At 36.4% G+C, this 20541-nt stretch overlaps 2 protein-coding genes across 5 annotated transcripts; one reads left to right on the top strand and one right to left on the bottom strand.

Moving 5' to 3' along the window:
- Positions 1 to 426: 426 nt before the first annotated feature.
- LOC111006428 (uncharacterized) lies at positions 427 to 5077 on the bottom strand. Of its 2 annotated transcripts, none has more exons than XM_022278372.2 (9): positions 4736 to 5077; positions 4409 to 4495; positions 3893 to 4267; positions 3612 to 3747; positions 3164 to 3326; positions 2742 to 2870; positions 2344 to 2538; positions 975 to 1112; positions 427 to 885 (listed from the first exon to the last, which is right to left on the bottom strand). In XM_022278372.2, exons 1-9 carry the CDS (start codon positions 5067 to 5069, stop codon positions 793 to 795), a joined length of 1650 nt encoding a protein of 549 aa, XP_022134064.1. In that variant the 5' UTR covers positions 5070 to 5077; the 3' UTR covers positions 427 to 792. The 2 variants fall into 2 exon arrangements, with proteins under 2 accessions (XP_022134064.1, XP_022134065.1); XM_022278373.2 differs by having other exon boundaries at positions 975 to 1097.
- A 1485-nt stretch (positions 5078 to 6562) lies between these two features.
- Positions 6563 to 14927, top strand: LOC111006220 (methyltransferase). 3 transcript variants are annotated; one of them, XR_002600836.2, is made up of 10 exons: positions 6563 to 6761; positions 6863 to 6957; positions 7183 to 7272; positions 7552 to 7656; positions 7864 to 7968; positions 8185 to 8323; positions 13597 to 13712; positions 13811 to 13867; positions 14268 to 14466; positions 14555 to 14927. XR_002600836.2 is itself a non-coding variant. In XM_022278011.2 (9 exons), the coding sequence occupies exons 1-9, from the start codon at positions 6608 to 6610 to the stop codon at positions 14382 to 14384; spliced, it is 978 nt and encodes a 325-aa protein (XP_022133703.1). In that variant the 5' UTR covers positions 6563 to 6607; the 3' UTR covers positions 14385 to 14927. The 3 variants fall into 3 exon arrangements, 2 of the variants coding, with proteins under 2 accessions (XP_022133703.1, XP_087978581.1); XM_022278011.2 differs by having other exon boundaries at positions 14268 to 14927; XM_088122455.1 differs by lacking the exons at positions 6563 to 6761; positions 6863 to 6957; positions 7183 to 7272; ... (1 more) ...; positions 7864 to 7968; positions 8185 to 8323 and adding an exon at positions 8330 to 10565 and having other exon boundaries at positions 14268 to 14927.
- The last annotated feature ends 5614 nt before the right edge of the window (positions 14928 to 20541 follow it).

The raw sequence follows: 20541 nt of genomic DNA, 5'->3' as shown, positions 1-20541 counted from the left end.
AAGTCGTTTTTGCACAGTAATAGACGATTAGAGAATTGGAATTAAATTAACATTATAATCATCAGATTATCAGAAGCAAACTGAAATGTTGAAGGTTCTGTTATTGCGATTCTATTGAAAAATATTCTCCACTTTCTAAAACCGAATTTTATTCCCAACAAGGTATATTTTTCATCTCGAGATCGAAAAACGATACTTCAGTCTCTAAAATTTATAAAATGACACTTTAATCTCAAAAATATATACTAAATGATTCTTGTAGTATGTTAGCCCTTAACTTAGTAGATATATAAAGTAGCCATTAACTTGAGGATTAAAATATCGATGTCATGTCGATAGAAATATTGAAGTGATGCTCCTGGAAAAATTGTCTAAAATCTTCCGATTCACAAACATTTCAATAATATGTGAATAGATTACCCAAAATTTCAGAGACCCCAAATAAACCAATGATTTCATTTTCAATTCAGAAACTTACAATTCTGTAATGTTAACAGAAACAAGAAAAATGGCACTTGGACCTTTTTTTTTTTTTTTCTGTTTGTATTTATCAAATTCTGTATCTAAGAATTACCTATCGTTAACAGAACTAAAAGGGACAAAGAATCGTTGTACAAGATCTACACACTGAATATAGCAGTATACATTATGTTTGTGCCAAAATGAGTTACAATATGGACGATGCTTTTATTTTTTGTTGTTGTTGCTAACCTTATATTTACTGAACAGCACTGCGTTTATTTCTGGGCCTCCCTCTCTGAAATCAATCAATAGCTGACGATCTTGCTGCACTTAACAACCTAATGACTGATAATTAGAGTAATTGATTTCGTTTAGTCGAATGCAACATAACATGTGTTCTGGCAAGTCTTCTGTCTTGTTTCCCTGTTTGAAGTTACAACACAGCATATTAGCAAATAAGGATTGTAAGAAACCATATCCTTTCTTGAGAGAGGATTAACACTATTTGTTACCTGAATGGTCAAGCCAAAATCCAAGATACATAGCTTCAGTCTGTCGTTAAACGTTTCGAAACCTTTTCTTGAGATGTAGCTAAATCTGTGCATATCCAAATCGATTTCCAAGTACTTCTCCCCCTGCAGGATATGATTCTAAAAGAAGTAAGAATGTATCTGATATCGCCCCATAATGGACCAGTTATTTTTTTACTGAGACACCTTTTTCTTTTTTGAAAAAAGAGGATGATAGAGAAGATTTCTTTGTAAATATTGTAATGTAAGGAAATACTAGATAATGTGCTTCGTATAGAATAGTGCGGAATTCCTATTAAATTATCACGACCTTACCAAAAAAAGGTCAGAAAGAAACTTTAATTGTTCTAAGCTAAACCCAATAGAACATCACTTTTATGTTAGATTCATGCCTTTTTACTCAAAAAGGACAAATTTTGCAGCCACTTAAAACAAAAGTGAAACTTTCCTGCGTGGCTTCAGCATTTTAAACACTAAACTAGACACAATAACAAGGAAAGGGAGAAAAAAAAAGTCGGGCAAATAAGTGGGAAAATAAAGTTCAGAAGTTGAGGATAAGATTGGCACGTAAGATTCAGAACACAAAAAACCTCCAATATCCACTTTTCCTTCCCAAGAAAAGATTGCATAATTATTATTATTATTTTTTATTAGAAGAGACGTACTGCCATCTTATTTTTCTTCCCCAGGCAAGCACGGAATAACACCCCAGCTTATTTTATTTTTCCCAAGGAAAAAATGCATTTACCAAGTGATCCACATTTGATCTACTGGGATAAATACACGAAAATCAGTAAAATGACTTCCTTAGGGTTCCTCCTATCTCAATGATTATTTAATCATAAGAAATATCTTGCTATTTTGGTTTGAATCTAACAACTAAATGAATGAAACAGCTCTTATCCCCTCCCCACACTAGCACAGAACCCTTATTTTCTTTTTCCTTCTAAAAACAAATAATCTGGCAGTAAAAAGGTAATAGTAGCGTAAGTTATAAGCGACTTGAGCTTCCCTAAGGGATGGGTGTTCATTTTAGAAATCACGATAACTAATAGAGCTAAAAAGTGATCTATGGCACTAGCGCCAACTACGTAGAAACATTTCTTCCCACCTTAGCACAAAACCCAGCTTTTCTTTTTCCTGCTGAAAACAAATATTTTCTTTTTCCTGCTAAAAAATAGTAGTGGGGGTGGAGGATGCTTATCATACGAGCTAATAAAACTATACTGTCTTGGGAGGGAAGTGGGGGTGGAGGATGCTTATCATACGAGCTAATAAAACTAAAAGGTCATCTATTGCAGCAACAACCATGTACATAGCAAAACATCTCATAGCTAAGAGCAATGCTTACCAAGTAAAACTCATGTTGAGGTCGTGAAAGGACAGGTTTTTCATTGTAAGCATTCATAAGCTTCTTTTCAGCTGCACTCAAATGAAGGTCCTCCACATTTACCACTCTGCCCATAATTTTCAATCTTTCCCTAAATGGTACAATGCTATCCAGAGGGAAACCTCTAACCCTTTCGACCTCATCATTAATTAATTTCTGTAGAGGAAAAAAAACCAATTACAATAACGTAATGTGTAATTCTTTCAAAAATTATTTTTCCAGAATGAGAACAAGAAAGTCGAATATATGAGAATTACTATAAAAAGCTTTCAAGGACAAGATCCAGGAAATATATCAGTATATAGCCAGAAAAATATAAGAGAAAACTGTAAGCATACAGTTTCTTTCAGATAACTTACAGTAAAATGTTCTTGGAAAGAATTTGGAAGCTCCTTCGAATAAGTCTCAGATAGCTTAAAGTACATGACCAAACTCATTCCTTCACCATCATTTTCTCCTTGAAAGATTGTAGCAGGATACAAGGGTACCTAGAACCAATGAAATATATCCAATAACTAAATTAATCTCATTATGCCTTACGAGCTAAACAAACAGCAAAGCATCTCCTAACATATATACATGATATGAAGATAGCTACAAACATAATGAAAATTTGTAGTTCTTAAGTGCTACCACATACTTGGTAAATGCCAAGTTCAAATTGCTAGTGAAATACTGTCTAGCGTGGTTGAGATTTTAGACCAAAATGAGAACAAGGGAAGGAATACTGAATGGTAACATAGACATCAAGGAAAGGAATACTAGTGAAAAATGTAGACACCTGAACATTCACTACAAGAATAGAAGGGACATCTCCAGCTGGATTTATGGCAGGAAGTTCCACAAAACGGGCAATATGATCAATTTTTCTCTGAGACAAGAAGACATCAGCTCCAATGGGATAAAATGCAGCACAATTTTGAGCAAACTCTTTCTTCTTATCCCTGTCAAGAAAAAAATTTAGTGGATTTAGTTATAAATTTAGACTCACAGGTAAACAGAAAGCTACTGAACTAAACATGAGTAAATTGTATGAGAGCATGACTTAGGAGTCTGAGAGTAAACAAATACCAAAACATACAATTGAGAAAAGAAAGAAAAAACGTGAACATAGTATCCTCACTTTGTAAGTGCTTATGATATTATTAGAATACCATTATAGTATCTGTAAAATTGACTTAAAAGGGAAATGAAAAGACGTAGAAATAACTACAACATAATGGGCTCACCTAAAATAATTTTTCCCTCGGACTTTGAAAACATTGGGATCAATAGGCGACCAACAATTAGGCATTCTCTTCTCTATTGGACAGTGAGGAACTGAAATGCCAGCTATTGGTCTTTGTAAAGGTGCCCTTGGTGAAACTGGCAAAAAAATTAACACATATTTTACACAAGGCTCAATGGTTCCAAATTATAGCATTGGTAATTTCAATACTCATACAATTATACAGTTGGGAACGCACAAGAGAAAATCTATGGACGTGAAGAAACAAGTGGAAGCACTCACATATCATCTGATCATTGTGCCCCTCCTTCAATTTAAATGAGAGTTTTGAAGATGCTCTTCTCCTTAGACTTGGGGTTCCTTGGTTGATTTGTCTCTTTCTTTCAAGCGAGGGTCCAGCAGCAGCAAGATAGGGCAAGCAAGTATTTGGTAGAAGCCCGCAGTGATTCAACTCAGCAGTCTCGCCGCCTCCTTTACCATTTTCACCCTCTGTGGAAACTTCATCCACAAAAATGGGGGTCAAATCATTTCTGCAATCACTAGATCTCTTAGCAAGATTTGACACATTATTTTCATTATGTTCCTTGGTGTTTCGATGCTTTGGAGAAGAAACACTTAATCTGGATGCGAACTCAGAGCCGTTCAGAGACAACACATCTGCATTTATTTGTAATTACATTAGTGATATTCTGATTTATTTGGTAGAGCATGAAAGTAGCTGAGCATACTCCAAATCATATGTATCCTTGCAATAAAGATTCACTAATCATTAATTTGAAGAAAATTAGGCAAACCTACCATCACGAACGCTATAAAACTCGTCGTCCAATTCTGAATCAAGGACTGAAGTAGAATCAAACCATGCCGCATCGACACTTCCTCTAGCTAGATCAAATAACATGAAAAATGGGAAAACAGATCAATTAATTTTCCCGAAGACTCGTACAAAAAAAAACTACTAATCATCACATAATGCAGCTAATATCTGACAGGCTGCTGAAGAACATGCACCAAATCCGATCGCCAACCATAAAAAGAATCCACGATTTAAAAAAAGAAAGAAAGAAAAAGAGATAAAGACAAGAAAGTTAAAAAGTAGAGAAAAGGGAAAGTGCATGTAAAAACCTGCACATGTAGGAGTAGAATGAGGACGATTGGGTGCAGAAGACGAATCAAGCCTCTGAGAGGACGGCCGCCGCTTGATACTCCTTCTTCTCCGCCTCCGATTCCTCTTTCCCGACGAAACCAATCTCCCTCGGGCGCGACCCTCCGGCTTCGAGATGCAGAGCCCCATTCTCCGGTGCCGGCGGGTTCCTCCTTCCTCTCTCCGAGCTCGGATCCACAGATCGGACGGAGAAACTTCGGAGAAACACAATGCAGTTGCTGCGCTCGGAGTTGCAGTGGATTTCGTTTTGGTTTCGTAGCTCGGCGATGTCGACGAATCCCTGACGCAATCCATTGTTTCACTTCGTTCCACAATTATTAGTCATCACGGTTGCGTTACTCTTCCTTGGGTCCCACGCGGCCACTACTTGATTGCGATCCAACGGCCCTGATCTCTTTTAAACAATAATTCTTCTGCCACGTGTCACCCCTTCCCGCGGCTTTCTTTAACACGTTGTCTTTGATTTTTCAAAGATCTGTTTGTTTATTTATTTATTATAATCTTTTCTTTTGAAATTTGAATTTACAGCCCAATTTTCTAAAATATTTATGAGTATGTTTTTTGGTACAACGAATATAACCTATTCTGGTGTTCGAAAATATTAATGAGTATAAATTTTCCTAAAATAAATTATATTTCATTTTTTAGAATTTATTAATAAATGAACTAACTTTAATAATCAACAAATGATATAACATAAATTCATAATTAACCTTGGCTACCATTAATAACTTTTTTTACTCCAATAATTTAGAGATATGGGAGATCGAATCTCTGACCTAAAGGGAATAACTACAGTGATGAACTATACTGACATTGGTTATCATAACAGTAACTCATATATTAATAATTGTAACATGATAATAATTAGCTAACCTACATTAATCGTCCAAATTTTTATTTTTCCTGCAAAAATATTTTTTAATTGATTTGTGGATAAAAATATATTTTAGTCTTCCCTGTTATTTAAAAGTTTAAATATAATCTCTCATGTCTTACTATTTTTCAATTATATCATTTTTCAGGTGAATGTTAATATTTTATTTAACATTGTACTTTAACCTAACATAAATTTAAAGGATAAATTAAGTTACCTAAGTGAGAAAAATATGTAATTTATATCTCTCATGTCTTAATATTTTTCAATTATATCATTTTTAGGTGAATGTTAATATTTTATTTAACATTGTACTTTAAGCTAACATAAATTTAAAGGATAAATTAAGTTACCTAAGTGAGAAAAATATGTAATTTATATTAGAGAAGTTTAGTGTCTGTTTGGTAACGTCCCTATTTATTATTTATTTATTAAGAAAACTAATATTTAACAATTATTTATATTTTTTGTTCGTATTTTTTAGAAATATTCTGGAGAGTGTATAGAAATTTTGGAAACAACAAAAATTAAGTTTATTATTTATTATTCTCATTTCTAATTTATTCCCAAATATAAATAAAAATATCATTTTATGCTATTGCAGACCACTTTATTAAAATACGAACAGGAAATGAGAACTTTACGGAACTATCTTTAGTTTTGTAGCTATCCCTTCTAGTCTTCACGTAGCAGGATTTTGTGGGGAAGGCCCTAATATAATACATTGGGCTGGCTGAAAAACTATGAGCCCGAGTTATTCGGCCCGACCCATTGATATTCATATTGTGGTGATGGCCCGAATTTAACTTAAATGGGCTATTGAATTATAGGCACCAGTTATTGGGCCTGGCCCATTGATTTTAGTTACTGGTGTGTTAAGTTGATAGGACGACGAATATTTTTTTTTCCCTCTAATTTTGTAGAGCTATCCGAAGTTTAGCGCTAAGCTGCATTGATGGCGGTTTCTTCGTTCCCGGTTCTTTCTTCATTGAGCGCCAGTGCTAATATCTCTGCGGACGTTAGCTTGTATTCTCTGAATCTTCCACTCGTCAATATCTGTTCCAGACTGAGCGCTCATCAGTCGTCTTCTACTATCGTTTGCTCGTACAGTGAGTTTTTATTATGCCATGTCGGAGAAAGTGGATAAAGGATTTTGTTGTATCCTTTACATTTTGCTATAATTTAACTTTCAATTGTGTATTGGTTTCAGAATCTGGGAGTGAAGCGGTGACGGACCGAAGGAAGAAGTTATTGGAGCAATATGGACTTGACCCCGACGAGTTTTTATCTGAACCTTCTACTAATGTTGGTTCTCTTCTCTCTCTATAATGGCTGTTTACTTTAATTTCTTTTCGAACCAGAATAATTTTGAGATGAGTGACTGTCGGTGACATTGGATTATTAGCTGCTGTTTGAATCGTGCAATTTATTTTACCGGCTACGACATTGAGTGTTTGGGTATTTGGTAATGCTTAACTTTCTTCGTTCGAGCTGCTTTTTAATATATTCGATCGTGGATTTGCCTTATAGCGAAGAAGAGAAGTGCCAAAATCGGGGAAAGGCAAGCAGATTTCAGCCGGGGATCCTAAACCTCAACGGGAGACCCATAAGTTACTTCAGGTTCGAGTGTTCTTCCTTTTTGCATTTTGTTTGGTGCTTTGTGCTGGGAACAAGATGAGGCATCCTTAAGCTGTGATTTCGTAACATTGATATCAAAATTTCCAAATGGAGCGAAGGGAGAGAAATATTGTGTAGTTTGATTCTGAAAGTCTTTTGGTAACAGAACTTTTCGTATGATGGTGGGTATGAACAAAAACTCTCTTTAGATCTGTAGCAATATTTGTAAGATTCCTTGTTTTCCTTTCAATAACAATTCGACCGCTATGTTGGCTACCTCAGGTGCTTGGGGGAAGTGCTCGAAGAATGAAGCTACTCTCACCAAAGGGCCTGGATGTACGACCAATGATGGAAGTTGTGAAAGGTGCAGCTTTTGATATTTTGCAGGTTGGAGTTGAATGTTAAATATTAGCTGCTATCACATTAACTGATCATTCTGCTAACTTATCAATTGATTAAAGATTCGTATATTTCTAGTTCCAGAGCTCATTCTAAAACAAAAAATTTTATCTATTCATACTTGGGTAGCTTGCTGGTAGCTATCCTGCAACGAAAAAATGGGAAAAGTATAATGTACTTTGAAAATGCATGCAGGCTGCTGGTGGCTGTCCCGCATCTTTAAGGCCTGGTCGTTGGTTAGACTTGTATAGTGGTACTGGATCAGTTGGTATTGAAGCTATGAGCCGTGGATGTTCCGAGGTACTAGATCAATTGGGAGCTCATAATTTGTATCTCATTTTAGTTTGGTAAATCATGATCCATAATTTTTAGAAATAACTAACTGATTAAGCAGCTTGTGAACTATATTTAGATAGGGAATGACTTGATACATGGTATTATCATCGCAGTGACAATTATTCTCTATATCTGTTTTTTTTTTCTCTCTCACATAATTTCTGCTTATGCAACTTCTAGGTGCACTTTGTTGAGATGGATCCGTGGGTTGTTTCTGATGTTCTAAGGCCAAATCTGGAATCTACTGGGTTTCTTGACGTTTCAGTCATTCACACAATTCCAGTTGAGAATTTTATAGAACGAGCTAAGCAGTTTATTGGTATCACATCTGAACTTCAGTTCTCTCTTTCCTTTATTGTTACTTTTTATATTCTAAGAAGTAAGACACAGACATGGACGATAGAGCACGTTGTTTTCTAAAATACTAAGAACATGTAGAAACACATATACATCTATTTTTATGCATTTTATTTTTTTTTATGTTACAATTATTTTAATTCATAATCATGATATCTTTAATCTTTAATTTATTAAAAGGGAGAATAATGGAGAATCCTATTCGAGAATATTGTTACTCTAGTTAAAATTGGAAAGTTGAAATATCCTACGCATATCAGACTCACGACACATATGTGTCAAAATTAAAGTCTCCACACTTCATAGATTTTATCTGATGTGAATGCACGAACATGCAATAATTTTCCTTTTTATTTTTTTATTTTATAAATCCTGTCTGTGTCTTACTATACAGTAACCCAATTCGTTCTATGGTATCGTGTAAAAAAGGGGATATAGATCTCGACAACTTTAACTGCATTCAAGGTTGGAAGGGGATATAGCTTTACTCTTTTACTCGTTTTCAAACATGCTTATATAAAATAAGCAATAATTGATTCTACTCTGCCACAGTCCTTTCCCTTCTCCTACACATTACCTAGCCCATCATCTTTTCCATCTGATACATTAAAACCCATCAAATTGCATCAAAAAAGACCTTCCTCGTTTCTGGCACCAAATTGACCACAAATCCTCTTCCATCTGAGGTTGATTCTGAAAACTTTCTCTCCAGCCCCTACCCTTCCTCACTGGCATCCCTCCCACCTCCTACTCCACCCGCCTTTCCTTCTCCTGCCCCTCTTTTCGCGCCAGAAACATTGCCCAACCTAGTCCCGAACCCTCTTGCCATTCATTGACTGTACGCAACACCCCTCGGCTTATCTACAAGTCGTAGTCCCTTGGCTCAACACTATTGGTCTTGGTATCCTCCCTCTCCCTACAAAGACCACAAAAAAGACCCAGGAACAGAAGAAAGAAGTTAAACTCGTTCGTGAATTAGCTGGTCTTTACTCATCCATCAACTATGATGGCCCCTCATCTTCGCACACAAGGGAAGGGTCTTTGGTTATCTCATGAATGTTATCTCCTGGAACGTGAGGGGTATAGGCTCTAAAGAAAAAAGAGCCCATGTTAAAAGTGTCATTCAGAAGCATCACCCAACCATAGTGATCCTTCAGGAGACAAAAGTCGCGGAAGTGGACCGTTTTTTCATCAAAACTCTCTGGAGCTCGAGGAACATTGCTTGGCCATCCAAAATTCCATTGGCGCTTCTGGTGGCATCATCATCCTCTGGAATGACCCGGCCATTAAAGTCAATGACATAAAAATAGGTGCTTTCTCTCTCACCCTCCGTATCACCCTTGCTGATGGCTTCCATTTTTGGCTAACAGGAATTTATGGCCCCCCAAGAGCGAGAGATAGAGGCCTTTTCTAGGATGAATTAGCCAATCTCACCTTTCTCTGTGCTGAAAGATGGCTGCTGGGAGGTGACTTCAACGTCACAAGATGGGTTCATGAAAAATCCTCACATCGCCGCCCCACCCGTAGTATGAGATTATTCAACAACTTCATTGACACAGCCAACCTGAGGGACCTCCCCCTCACCAATGGTTTGTATACATGGTCTAATTTCCGAGAATCTCCCCATCTCTCGTTATTGGACAGGTACCTTTGCTCTGACTTGGTCCTTTCTAATTTTCCTAACGCTATGGTTAAGAGATTGAACAGGGAAACATCAGATCACTTCCCTATCCAACTTGCACTTGGTGCCATCCGTTGGGGCCCTACACCCTTTCGATTCGATAATGAGTGGCTGCAGCAAGCAACTTTCCAGCCCCTGATTGAAGGCTGGTGGAACAACAATCCTCTTCATGGATGGCCAGGTCATGGATTCATCCAAAAGCTCAAAGCCCTCAAAGTTGTGATAGAAGATTGGAAAGCAAACTTCATTGACAGTTCTTATCGACACAAGGATCAGCTACTGACAGAATTAAACATCCTAGACTCCCTTGAAGAGGAAGGTTCCATCCAAACAGTGCAAATGGCTCAAAGGATCTCACTAAAAGATCAGCTACATTCTTTGGCCATAGCAAAAGAAGCTCATTGGAGACAGAGATGCAAATTGAAATGGCTTAAAGAGGGAGACCTGAACACTGGATTCTTCCACAGAGTTGTTGCTGCCAGACGTAGAAAAAGCTCCATTATTGAGCTGCTATCCAGGGATGGTAAGAGTTTGGTTAATGATACAGAGATAGAAGCAGAGTTCCTATCCTTTTATAAAAACCTATTTTCCAAAAAATATGGCACCAGATTTCTACCTCACCCTATCAATTGGGACCCCATCTCACAGCAACAGTCAACCCTCCTTGAAGCCCCCTTTCTTGAGACCGAGGTTTGGAAAGCTGTTAAGGATCTTGGTACAAACAAAACCCCTGGACCTGATGGCTTCACAGCTGAATTCTATAAAAAATTTTGGAACATTCTCAAAACCGATATCATGAGAGTGTTCCAAGATTTTTTCAAGAATGGGATCATAAATGCTAGCCTTAATGAGACCTATATCTGCCTTATACCTAAGAAGATTGATGCAAGAACAGTCAGTGACTATCGGCCAATTAGTTTGATATCGTGTATGTATAAGATCATAGCAAGAGTCCTCTCGGAGAGGCTTAAGAGGGTCCTTCCACACACAATCTCAGCTACACAATTGGCTTTTGTGGCTAACAGACAGATTTTGGATGCCTCTCTGATTGCAAATGAGATCATTGACACATGGAATAGGAAAAAGAAAAAGGGGGTAGTCATCAAGCTTGATATTGAAAAAGCTTTCGATAAAGTTGATTGGGACTTCCTAGACGGTATTCTCTCAGCTAAGGGCTTTGGCACAACATGGAGGAAATGGATTAGAGGCTGTCTCATCGGCCAATTACTCTATCATCATAAACGGGCGTCCCAAAGGAAAAATTAGGGCTTCTAGGGGTCTTAGACAAGGTGATCCCCTCTCCCCGTTTTTATTTATTCTTGTGGTTGACTGTTTTTAGGCTCCTAACACAAGCTGCTGATTTTGACGCGATTGAGGGCTTTGCTGTTGGTAATCCTCCCATACAAATCACTCATCTACAATTTGCGGATGATACCCTCCTCTTCTCATCTTCGAAAGACAGTAAACTCCAGAATTTATTCAACTTTATAAAGGTTTTTGAAGAGGCATCAGGTTTAAACTCCAACCTACAGAAAACAGAGATGATGGGCATTAACTTGGAAGACAATGTCTAAGAATCATTGGCCGTCAGATTTGACTGCAGAAAGGGTTCTTGGCCCAACACATACCTCGGCCTTCCTCTAAATGGTAACCCTCGATCCCCCTCCTTTTGGGACCCTGTCATGGAGAAAATAAAAAAAAGGCTTTCCTCTTGGGAGCATAATCATATATCCAAAGGAGGCAGACTCACCCTTATCAATGCCACACTCTCCAATCTCCCCATATACTTCCTCTCTTTATTCTCCATACCAACCAAGGTTGCCAACGAACTTGATAAAATTGTGAGGAACTTTCTGTGGAAGGGGTCTATGGACAAGAAGGGACAAAACCTGGTTAGATGGGATACTGTGCAGAAACCTATTGATTTTGGAGGTCTGGGAATCACTAGCATCAAAGCCAAAAATACAGCTCTACTAGCAAAGTGGAATTGGAGGTTCATAACAGAGGATTCGTCTCTTTGGAGAAGAGTGATTCAAGCCAAATACTCCATAGTTGACTATCACAGTCCCCTCCGTACTCTCCCTGCTGCCAGAGGTCCATGGAGAGCCATTTCCAAGCTAAATTCTCTGATTTTGGACAGAATATCCTATCGCTTGGGAGAGGGCTCCCTCCCCTTGTTTTTGGAAAGACACTTGGATCAACGATGAACCTTTGTGTCGCACTTACCCTCTCCTTTTCGCTTTGCATACCAGGAAACTTGGTCTTGTGAGGGATTTCTGGTCTACTGAAACAAATTCATGGGATCTTAATTTCCGTAGAAACCTAAAGGATGCTGAGATTATTGAACCGGTAGCTCTCCTACACTGTCTTTCTTCACAGAGGCCTTCTCTGAATAGGGACTCTATCACCTGGAGGTTGGATCCCCTTGGATCATTCACTACCAGTTCTCTCCTCACTGATCTCCAAAGAAACAACACTTCATCTCCTCCAACAGATTTGTACAAAGCTATATGGAAGGATTCCTACCCAAAGAAGATTAAATTTTTCCTTTGGGAAACCAGCCTACAAGCTCTAAATACGCATGACAAACTACAGCGCAGGATGCCCTATATGGCCTTATCTCCTCATTGGTGTCCTCTTTGCAAGCTGCAAAGCGAATCCATTGGGCACACTCTCCTTACATGCCCCTTATCTACTGCCCTTTGGAACAGAATTTTATCCATCTTTGATTGGTCGGTTGCCCTCCCGACAGATATGTCTCAATTGCTCGCATTAACTCTTGTTGGACATCCCTTCAAAAAACGAAAAGCTAGTCTTTCTGTGGACTATTTGGACTGAAAGGAACCATCGAATTTTCCAAGCTATGGAGTGCACTTTACATGCCACTTTTGAATCCATTGTTTTTTTGGTCATTACTTGGTGTAAATGCTCCCCTCTCTTTCACTCCTATAGCTTTGCCTCCATGTTAGCTAATTGGAGAGCCTTTTTGTAACCCGCCTGTGGGTCTTCCTTCTTATTGTACTCTTCTCTCGCCCCTCTTTTTCATTTTATCAATGAAATCGTTTCAGTTACAAAAAAAAAAAAAAGCAATAATTGATAATTTCATCAACTGATAATTAGAATTCCAAATGGTTGACAGCTTCTATATAAATCAGACTTGTACCCGAATAATTTTAGAGCTTTTGATATAGATGGAAAATAGAGTAGGACAATAACCCAACCCCCTATCTGATGCGACACTTCTCTACTCAAATAAACTTAGGCTTACAAAGGTCAATTTGGCGTAAAATAAATGACTAGATTCAACATTATCATTCAAGTCCGATGAAAAAAAAAAAAAAAGGTCCGATGTAATACTCGTGACTCAAATGAAGAATGCACTATTTCCAAGATACTATTGACATACTACTCTCAAAATTCGCAACTCCCAAAGTTTTAACGTAAATTTATCTGTTGAGTAAACACTGGCATTACTTAAATTAAGGGTACTGATGGTATAATTTATGATTTTAAGAACCACCAAATTATAATGTCAAGAATATTGTTTTGTCCAGGTAATGATGGACCATTTGATTACATTAGTGTTACCCCACCGTACACACAAGTTGATTATGGAGTACTGATGGGACAGCTATCGACATCAGCCTTAGTAGGAGAAGATACCTTCATTGTAAGTTACTCAGTTGTAATTTTCTCATTTCTGCTTAAGATATTTTCTTTACATATTGTCTACGATCCTTTCTCTCACATTTATCTTTTGCGATCTAGGTGGTTGAATATCCATTAAGGACTGAAATGCTAGATTCATGTGGATGCCTTATTAAGGTAATTTAAACATGCAGGTATTTTACATGCTTAATGTTATGAGTGAATAAAATCATTGATAGGAATGAGTTGCATTGCATTAGTCGTTGGCTGAAATATACAGTATCTCTAGGCTGATGGAATTTGGCGAGAAGTTATGGTCATGGATCCTAGGTGATTATATTTCTAGTAATTGGGTAAAGTTAACTGTAATGTAACCAACACCCAGATGAATTCTCAGGCACCTGAAAATATATATACCAGAAGAGATCAAGGGTCTGATATCTTACGAATTTATGCAGTTGCTTTCCTTGATTTTCTTGAAGTTTAGACATGAAATCTGCATGGTCGGGATTATTTTTGTTCTTCTACTAAATATCTTTCCCTATTAAGTAACAAATATATTTGTATCTAATTGCAGATTACTGACCGACGTTTTGGTCGGACACACTTGGCAATTTATGGACCCAAGTGGGCTGAGAAGAAGAAAAGGAAAAAAGAAAAATTACCTAATAAAATCTCTATAACCGTTGAGTGAAATGGTGCCCTTGTTCAGCAACAATTGTTACAAGCGTAAACTTAAGTGGTCGGAAGGCAACTTATGAGAGCTGCATGCTTAAGTACTGACTGTACTGTCAGCATTTCATTCGGTTGGTACCTAGAAATTGAAGTGTCCAGATGTTGATATTATTTTTCTTGATTCTATAGGCATCTTGCAACGACAGGGTTCCCAACTATTGCAGGTCGAGGCTGTACATGGAATCTACAGCCTCCTGAGCATTGTCTAGTTCTAGAATCTATAACCAAGCTTCATAATGGTAAGACTTAACTTATCCAAGGAACAAGCCAGAGAATGTACCAGCTAATTATTTCTCGCTTCTCTTTTTTGGTGTGAATTAGGAGTTAGTATTTACTTGAGTAGTTACCAAGTAGATTTTCCCTCAGTGAGCGATATTATACGTTTGTATTGGAACTCAAATATCTTTTATCGACCTTTTAGTTTGATTCCAGCACTGAAGTGCCAGTATGCCTGTGTAATATATAGAACCATGCAATTTATGGACTATGTTTTTGGCCTCCATGTTTGCTAGTCATTCTTGTGCCGCTTTAGTCAAAAGCTCTCAACTTTTTGGCCTTTTCTTAGCAAGAAAACTAGAATACTGGATAACTATGCTGACTCATATTTTCTGATTCTAAAAGACATCTTCATTTAGTATTATTATTAATTTTTGGTGTGTGTGTGTGGTGGTGGTGGTAGCGGGGCGGTGGGATCTCTAATCTAATCGTGTGGTGAAGCCTGAGTCTCCACTGTAGATCAGGAGGCACAAAACATATCCCATTGGCTTTTGCAGGTTGCAGTTTAACAGAGAAGTCAAGCTGAGTGAGACGGACATTAAAAAGTACAATTCTTATAAAGAGAAGAATTCGGGGGGTGGTGGAGAAACCAAGCTGATATCTCACATATGACGTAGGAAAAGCATTGGAAATGATTATGTGGACCAAATTCAGAGGAACTCAAGGAATGCTGTTTGGGTCGAGAAGTCCTTAGGACAGAATTCTAAACACGAAAGTTCCGTACTTCCATAATTGATGGGTTCTAAACATGTGTTCCCTTGTATACATGTATTATATACTCGATGCCTAGAATAACAAATAAGATATTTGGGACATGGCAGAACTTCATTCACGTGTAGGGTCTGAGTTTCCATCACTCGTAAGTTTTATTCTTCATTTTCTGGGATCTAGTTACAGTTTCACTGCCTTTTATTTTATCATATTGTCGTTTTTTTTTTATTTTTTATTTTTTATTTTTCAGTTTGCCATATGCTGGTAGGACCGCTAAGTAAAAATTTTCCAGGATTCTTTGATGGAGTCAGTGGATCAGGAAGCCTTATCCTTCACATCCATAACGTGGTGAAGAGTCCTAAACACGTCAAGGACCTCATATTCTCGCATGATTCTGAGTCAATTTAGAAGAATCACGTTGGAGATGTGGGCTTCTCGTAATCAAACATGTGTAGCTGTCTGCCACACATAATTACAAAGAAAATATTCTAATGTATCAGATATTAGCTTCTAGTTGAATGGCTTCCATTTTGCCTTCAGTATTGATTGATTTCAGCAAGAAACTGTATCCATCATGCTTGGTTCATTGTGTACTGCTGGGATTGGGACACAGCACAGCATCTAACCAAACTGTAAATTTCACTTTCCATTGTTCTCTGACAGCAATTGCTCATCTGTTTTTCCAAAACGAGGTAGAAAAGCAATGATTTCCTTGAAATAATTTAATATCTTCATCGTTTTGTGGGCGCTGATGAAATACCAGACGTTCAAAATGGAGTGCCTCTGATTTTCTTCAGGTTAGCAATCATTTCTCTGATGATTATATTACATTTGGCGTACTTGGGCTTAAAACTATAGTTTTAGTTTAATATGTGGACATTTGGCTGTGCCTCGTGTTTTACAAACTTGGTGTTAAGTGCTCAGTGTTTATGAGGTAGTGAGGTCCCCCAATTCCCTTTTGTAGCTGTAGGAAAACGCAGAAACTAAGGCAAAGAAAGAGGAGCTGCTGGACACATTATTCCACAATAAAGTGACATAAATAACTACTTTTCTGCGTTTTAAATCAGATTCCTTCCCTCTCCACCCACGCGGACACAAAGTACAGTTTTACTGATGCAGTCTTTAAATACAAACAAAACAGCCTTACAACCCGCCAAGACCTTGATGAGCCATAGCCAACCCAACCCAACCCAACCCAATTAGCTTTCCTTTTCTCTTCTTCCTTCTTTCATAGTCCATATTTACCCCTTCACTTCCACACTCTGAAATGTCTGATTTTAGTCATTTCTGTGTCTCTGTTCTGAATGGATGATGACCATTGTTGGTCCTGGTCGCTGAGAGATAGGAAAAGGGTGTGGGTGTAATGGAGCGTAGAAGTAGATTTTTTAGGTCTCTGTTTGGAGCTTTTCTCTTTCTTGGTATCATCTGGTTTTCTCTCATTGGAGTGATTGATAATGCTAGCCCAGCATCCAGAAGAGCGCCAGACATGCAGTGGAAGCTGATTGGAAGAGAGAAGCATGTCTTTCATTGGCATTCTGATTTCTATTCTGTCAGCAAGAGAAGAGTACCTAATGGACCTGATCCAATCCATAACAGGTATACAGTTCTCTACTTGATTTTATTTAAAAAAATTGCACATATGTTTTGCTTATATTCCTTTCCCTGTGCTCTATGCAAGTATTTTCTTGAACCCATATGGTCTTCTTTTGGTTTCTTTTATTTCTTTATCTCCTTAATTTGATGGGTTTTACAATTTGTTGAATTTCTCTCTACTTTACGTTTCTATAAATTTTTGTCTTCTTGAGAACAAAACTTTGAAGATAGAATTTGGTCCCTAAAAAAAGGGAAAATTAGCACGTCTGAAGGTAACCACCCGACTTCAATTAGAAGAAAGATAAATGGATTGAGAGTTCTATTTCTATTAGTAAATTTATGTACTGTTACTCTGTTGTTTTTATCTCATCCAGGTTCCAATTCTCATTAGTATTTTCCTAGTGTACAAATTTTCAAGTATGGAACAGAATTCAGCTTCAAACCTAACCATTTGATCATTTTGAAATCATGACTGCTCTGCCTCTACCCAGTTTGCTTGGTTTTCTTTTTCTTTCTTTATTTGGTTGCAACAATTTGAGTCAGTAAAAGAGATGCAACAGACTTTCAATTGAGATGTGTTGAAGTTGATGATGGTCTCACTTTTTTTCCAAATAAAAAATCAAAAGTTCTTTTTTTTTTATCACTCTTTCTCTTATTTTTATGAGCCATTAAAGGCATTGGGGCAAGAACTTGACCACTTTAGTTCATAACCTTGACATTATAGAGAGGTTACACAATATCATTTGCAACAAACCATTGCAGACATGATAATCTCTCTCTCTCCTCTGTCTCCCCTTCTCTCTCTCTCTATATATATGACAGTGACTATTGGATTTTTGCACGTGAATTCAGGAGAGAGGAGAATTCCAAACAACCACCAATTCGAGCCTAAGCAAATCAAGGAGATAAATCAGCTGCAGAAAAAGCTCAGAAATGAACAGTTTTTTTTTTTACCTGTAAATGTTTTTTTTATGCACTCCATCAAGGATAGATCCTGCATTGAGACTTTTGTCCCCTAAAGCACTGACATGGCAACTGTTCTTAGTGGGTTTTTGGGGGTAAAAAGAGATTTTGGATAACTTTCCCAGAGAATTCTCAGCTGTTACTAGTCATCATTTATTTGATCTAAGATGCAAAGTGTTTGTTTTCTCGGAAGTAGAAGATTATATATAGTTTCTTGTCGTTCACATGTATATGCATTTGCTTGAATTTTCACTCAAATCTTTGCTGCTTTCCCCCATTTTTTTAGGCGAGACAGTATTGAAAGGTGAGGAATGATTGATTCTGGTACATGGTATTTTTAAATAGTAAAATTGCCACAACCCTTCTGCAATTTTAATGGATAATTATTTATCTCGGATGTCTGAGCAAATCTTAGCAATGTGTTCGATGACAAAAATAATTAAAAAGTTTTAAATTGTTCAAAAGATATGTTAAAGTGAGCTCAAAAGAAACAAGATGTCTTAGTCGTCGAACTAAGTTTTATACTGTATTCATACACGTAACAATAGAATTTTTAATAGGAACATTTGATAATTTCCTATATGTTTTTTTTTTCCTTTTTCGTACATATATAAAAATTCAAAAACTTAACTGCTAGAAAAACAAATAGATCGTCTTTAAAAAAAATAAGAGTGGTAAATCATGAAAAATTAAATCATCTTTAGAAAAATTTAATGAAATTTTGAAAATTTGAATATAATTAATCACATAGATAACACGTGGAGAATCATGGGGAAAGATTGTACTTTTTGATAATTGTACTCAAAAGCTTTGGGAGAGAGTAAAATTCAGAGAGATTCGTGAATAATGATCATGCTATGCGATGCATGCAAAAAAAGGGTTTCAAAATTTCAAAAAAAGGAAAGTAAAAAAGTAAAAAAAGGTTGGGAAAAAAAGAAAAGAAAAAAAAGCTGTGAGCAGCCCCCAAGAAAGGTTATGGCCACTCCCCCCTCCGATTGGATTCTCGCACTGTTAGTTCAACAAGACAACTCCGTCTTCATCTTCATTCTCATAGGTTTATTTTCTGTGAAATATAATTATTAAAAATTTTCTATTTTTCGTAAGAGAGTATTCTATTTTTACCGCTCCATATCTTCATACCCTTTCGTTTGAAGATCAATAGAAAAAAGTAGATTTTTCGACAAAATAAAGTGACGCTCTCTATAAAAAAAAAGATTTGATATTTAAAAGGCGTGTTGCACTTGCCATTGTCTGTTAAGCTGCCGACTTTCTTCTACTATTTATCTTTGAACTATATATGACGTTTTATCATTATTTAATTAACGACTACAAAAACATGAATCACATCAAATAAAAAAATTGAAAGTTCATGAAGGGCCCTTTGGCCTCTTTTCACCTATACTTAGATATGCACACCGTTTCCATGTCCGTGTATACACAAGGGACAAGGCATCAAAGATATTCCTTTAAGCCCAAAGCCACCCAAACTATCTCTCCGATATAAACTAAATATTTTATTTAATCTTTCCCTTTGTTTTATATGAAAAAATTAACTGTCACAGGTATAATAACTTTGTTTTTAAAAAATCATTCTATAAAATAATTTTAAAAGTTAATAAGTTGAACCAAAGGTAAGGATGAAATTTAGACTTTTAATTTTTTAGTTAACGTAACAAGTTAGAACTATATTAAACTGGACCAAAATAAGAATCCTCTAGCTTTTATCTTTTAAAACAAAAGGAAAAAAAAACTAATTGAGGATGAAGAATTGTTATAAAAATATAGATACAATTTAGTTTAGACCATGAATATTTTGTTTCATTTTATTTCCTTATTTTTCTTTTTGGTTGAATTGGTCAAAGTAATTATGGAAGGAAAAGATGGACATCTTTTAAAGGATAAGAGGAAAAAAAAGAGAGGAGAAAGAGAAGGGTTGTGGGTCCCACCCCCATCCCCATGGCATGAAATAAAGGAGAAAGGAAAATTGAATAGAAGAGATTCAATATTTTTAAATCTCTAATATTTAGATGCTTAGGATTCAAAGATGCAATATAAAAAATTTGTTTGTTGAAGTTTATAAAGATATTCTAATATCTATATTTGTGTTTTTAAAATTTGTATATTAATACTTTATTATGGTAATTAGTATATTCATTTAGAATAAATTTAGCCCAATTATATGAATTAAGTCCAAGTAAATTTAACTAATTTAGTTCCAGTTAAAAAAATTATAAATACAAGTAATATAAATTGATAGTGGAATTTAATTACCCAACTAACAGTGGCAAAAAGGGAAAAAAAAAAAAAATCAAGTCCAAACCTAAGAAACTTAATAGTGTAATTTGTTCAATATTTTACAAAAGAAATTACCATCTTTCCCATTATCTTCGACTTTTTATAGTAAAATTTCTAATTTCTTTTTCTTTTCCATGCGATCAAAGTCTCGAACAAAGAAAAGATCACTGGCATATAATTGATAGTCTCCTTGATAGGAGGCTTTTTTGTGAAATCAAAAGTAAATTTCTAACCCCGTTTAGAAGGGAAGTTCAGGAAAAGATCCCAAAAGAACCCGA

This window comes from Momordica charantia (assembly GCF_013281855.1).
Source record: "Momordica charantia cultivar OHB3-1 chromosome 4 unlocalized genomic scaffold, Mcharantia_2.0 BLBB01000004.1, whole genome shotgun sequence".
Classification (NCBI taxonomy): domain Eukaryota; kingdom Viridiplantae; phylum Streptophyta; class Magnoliopsida; order Cucurbitales; family Cucurbitaceae; genus Momordica; species Momordica charantia.
This window is presented reverse-complemented; position numbering and strand designations above follow the sequence as displayed.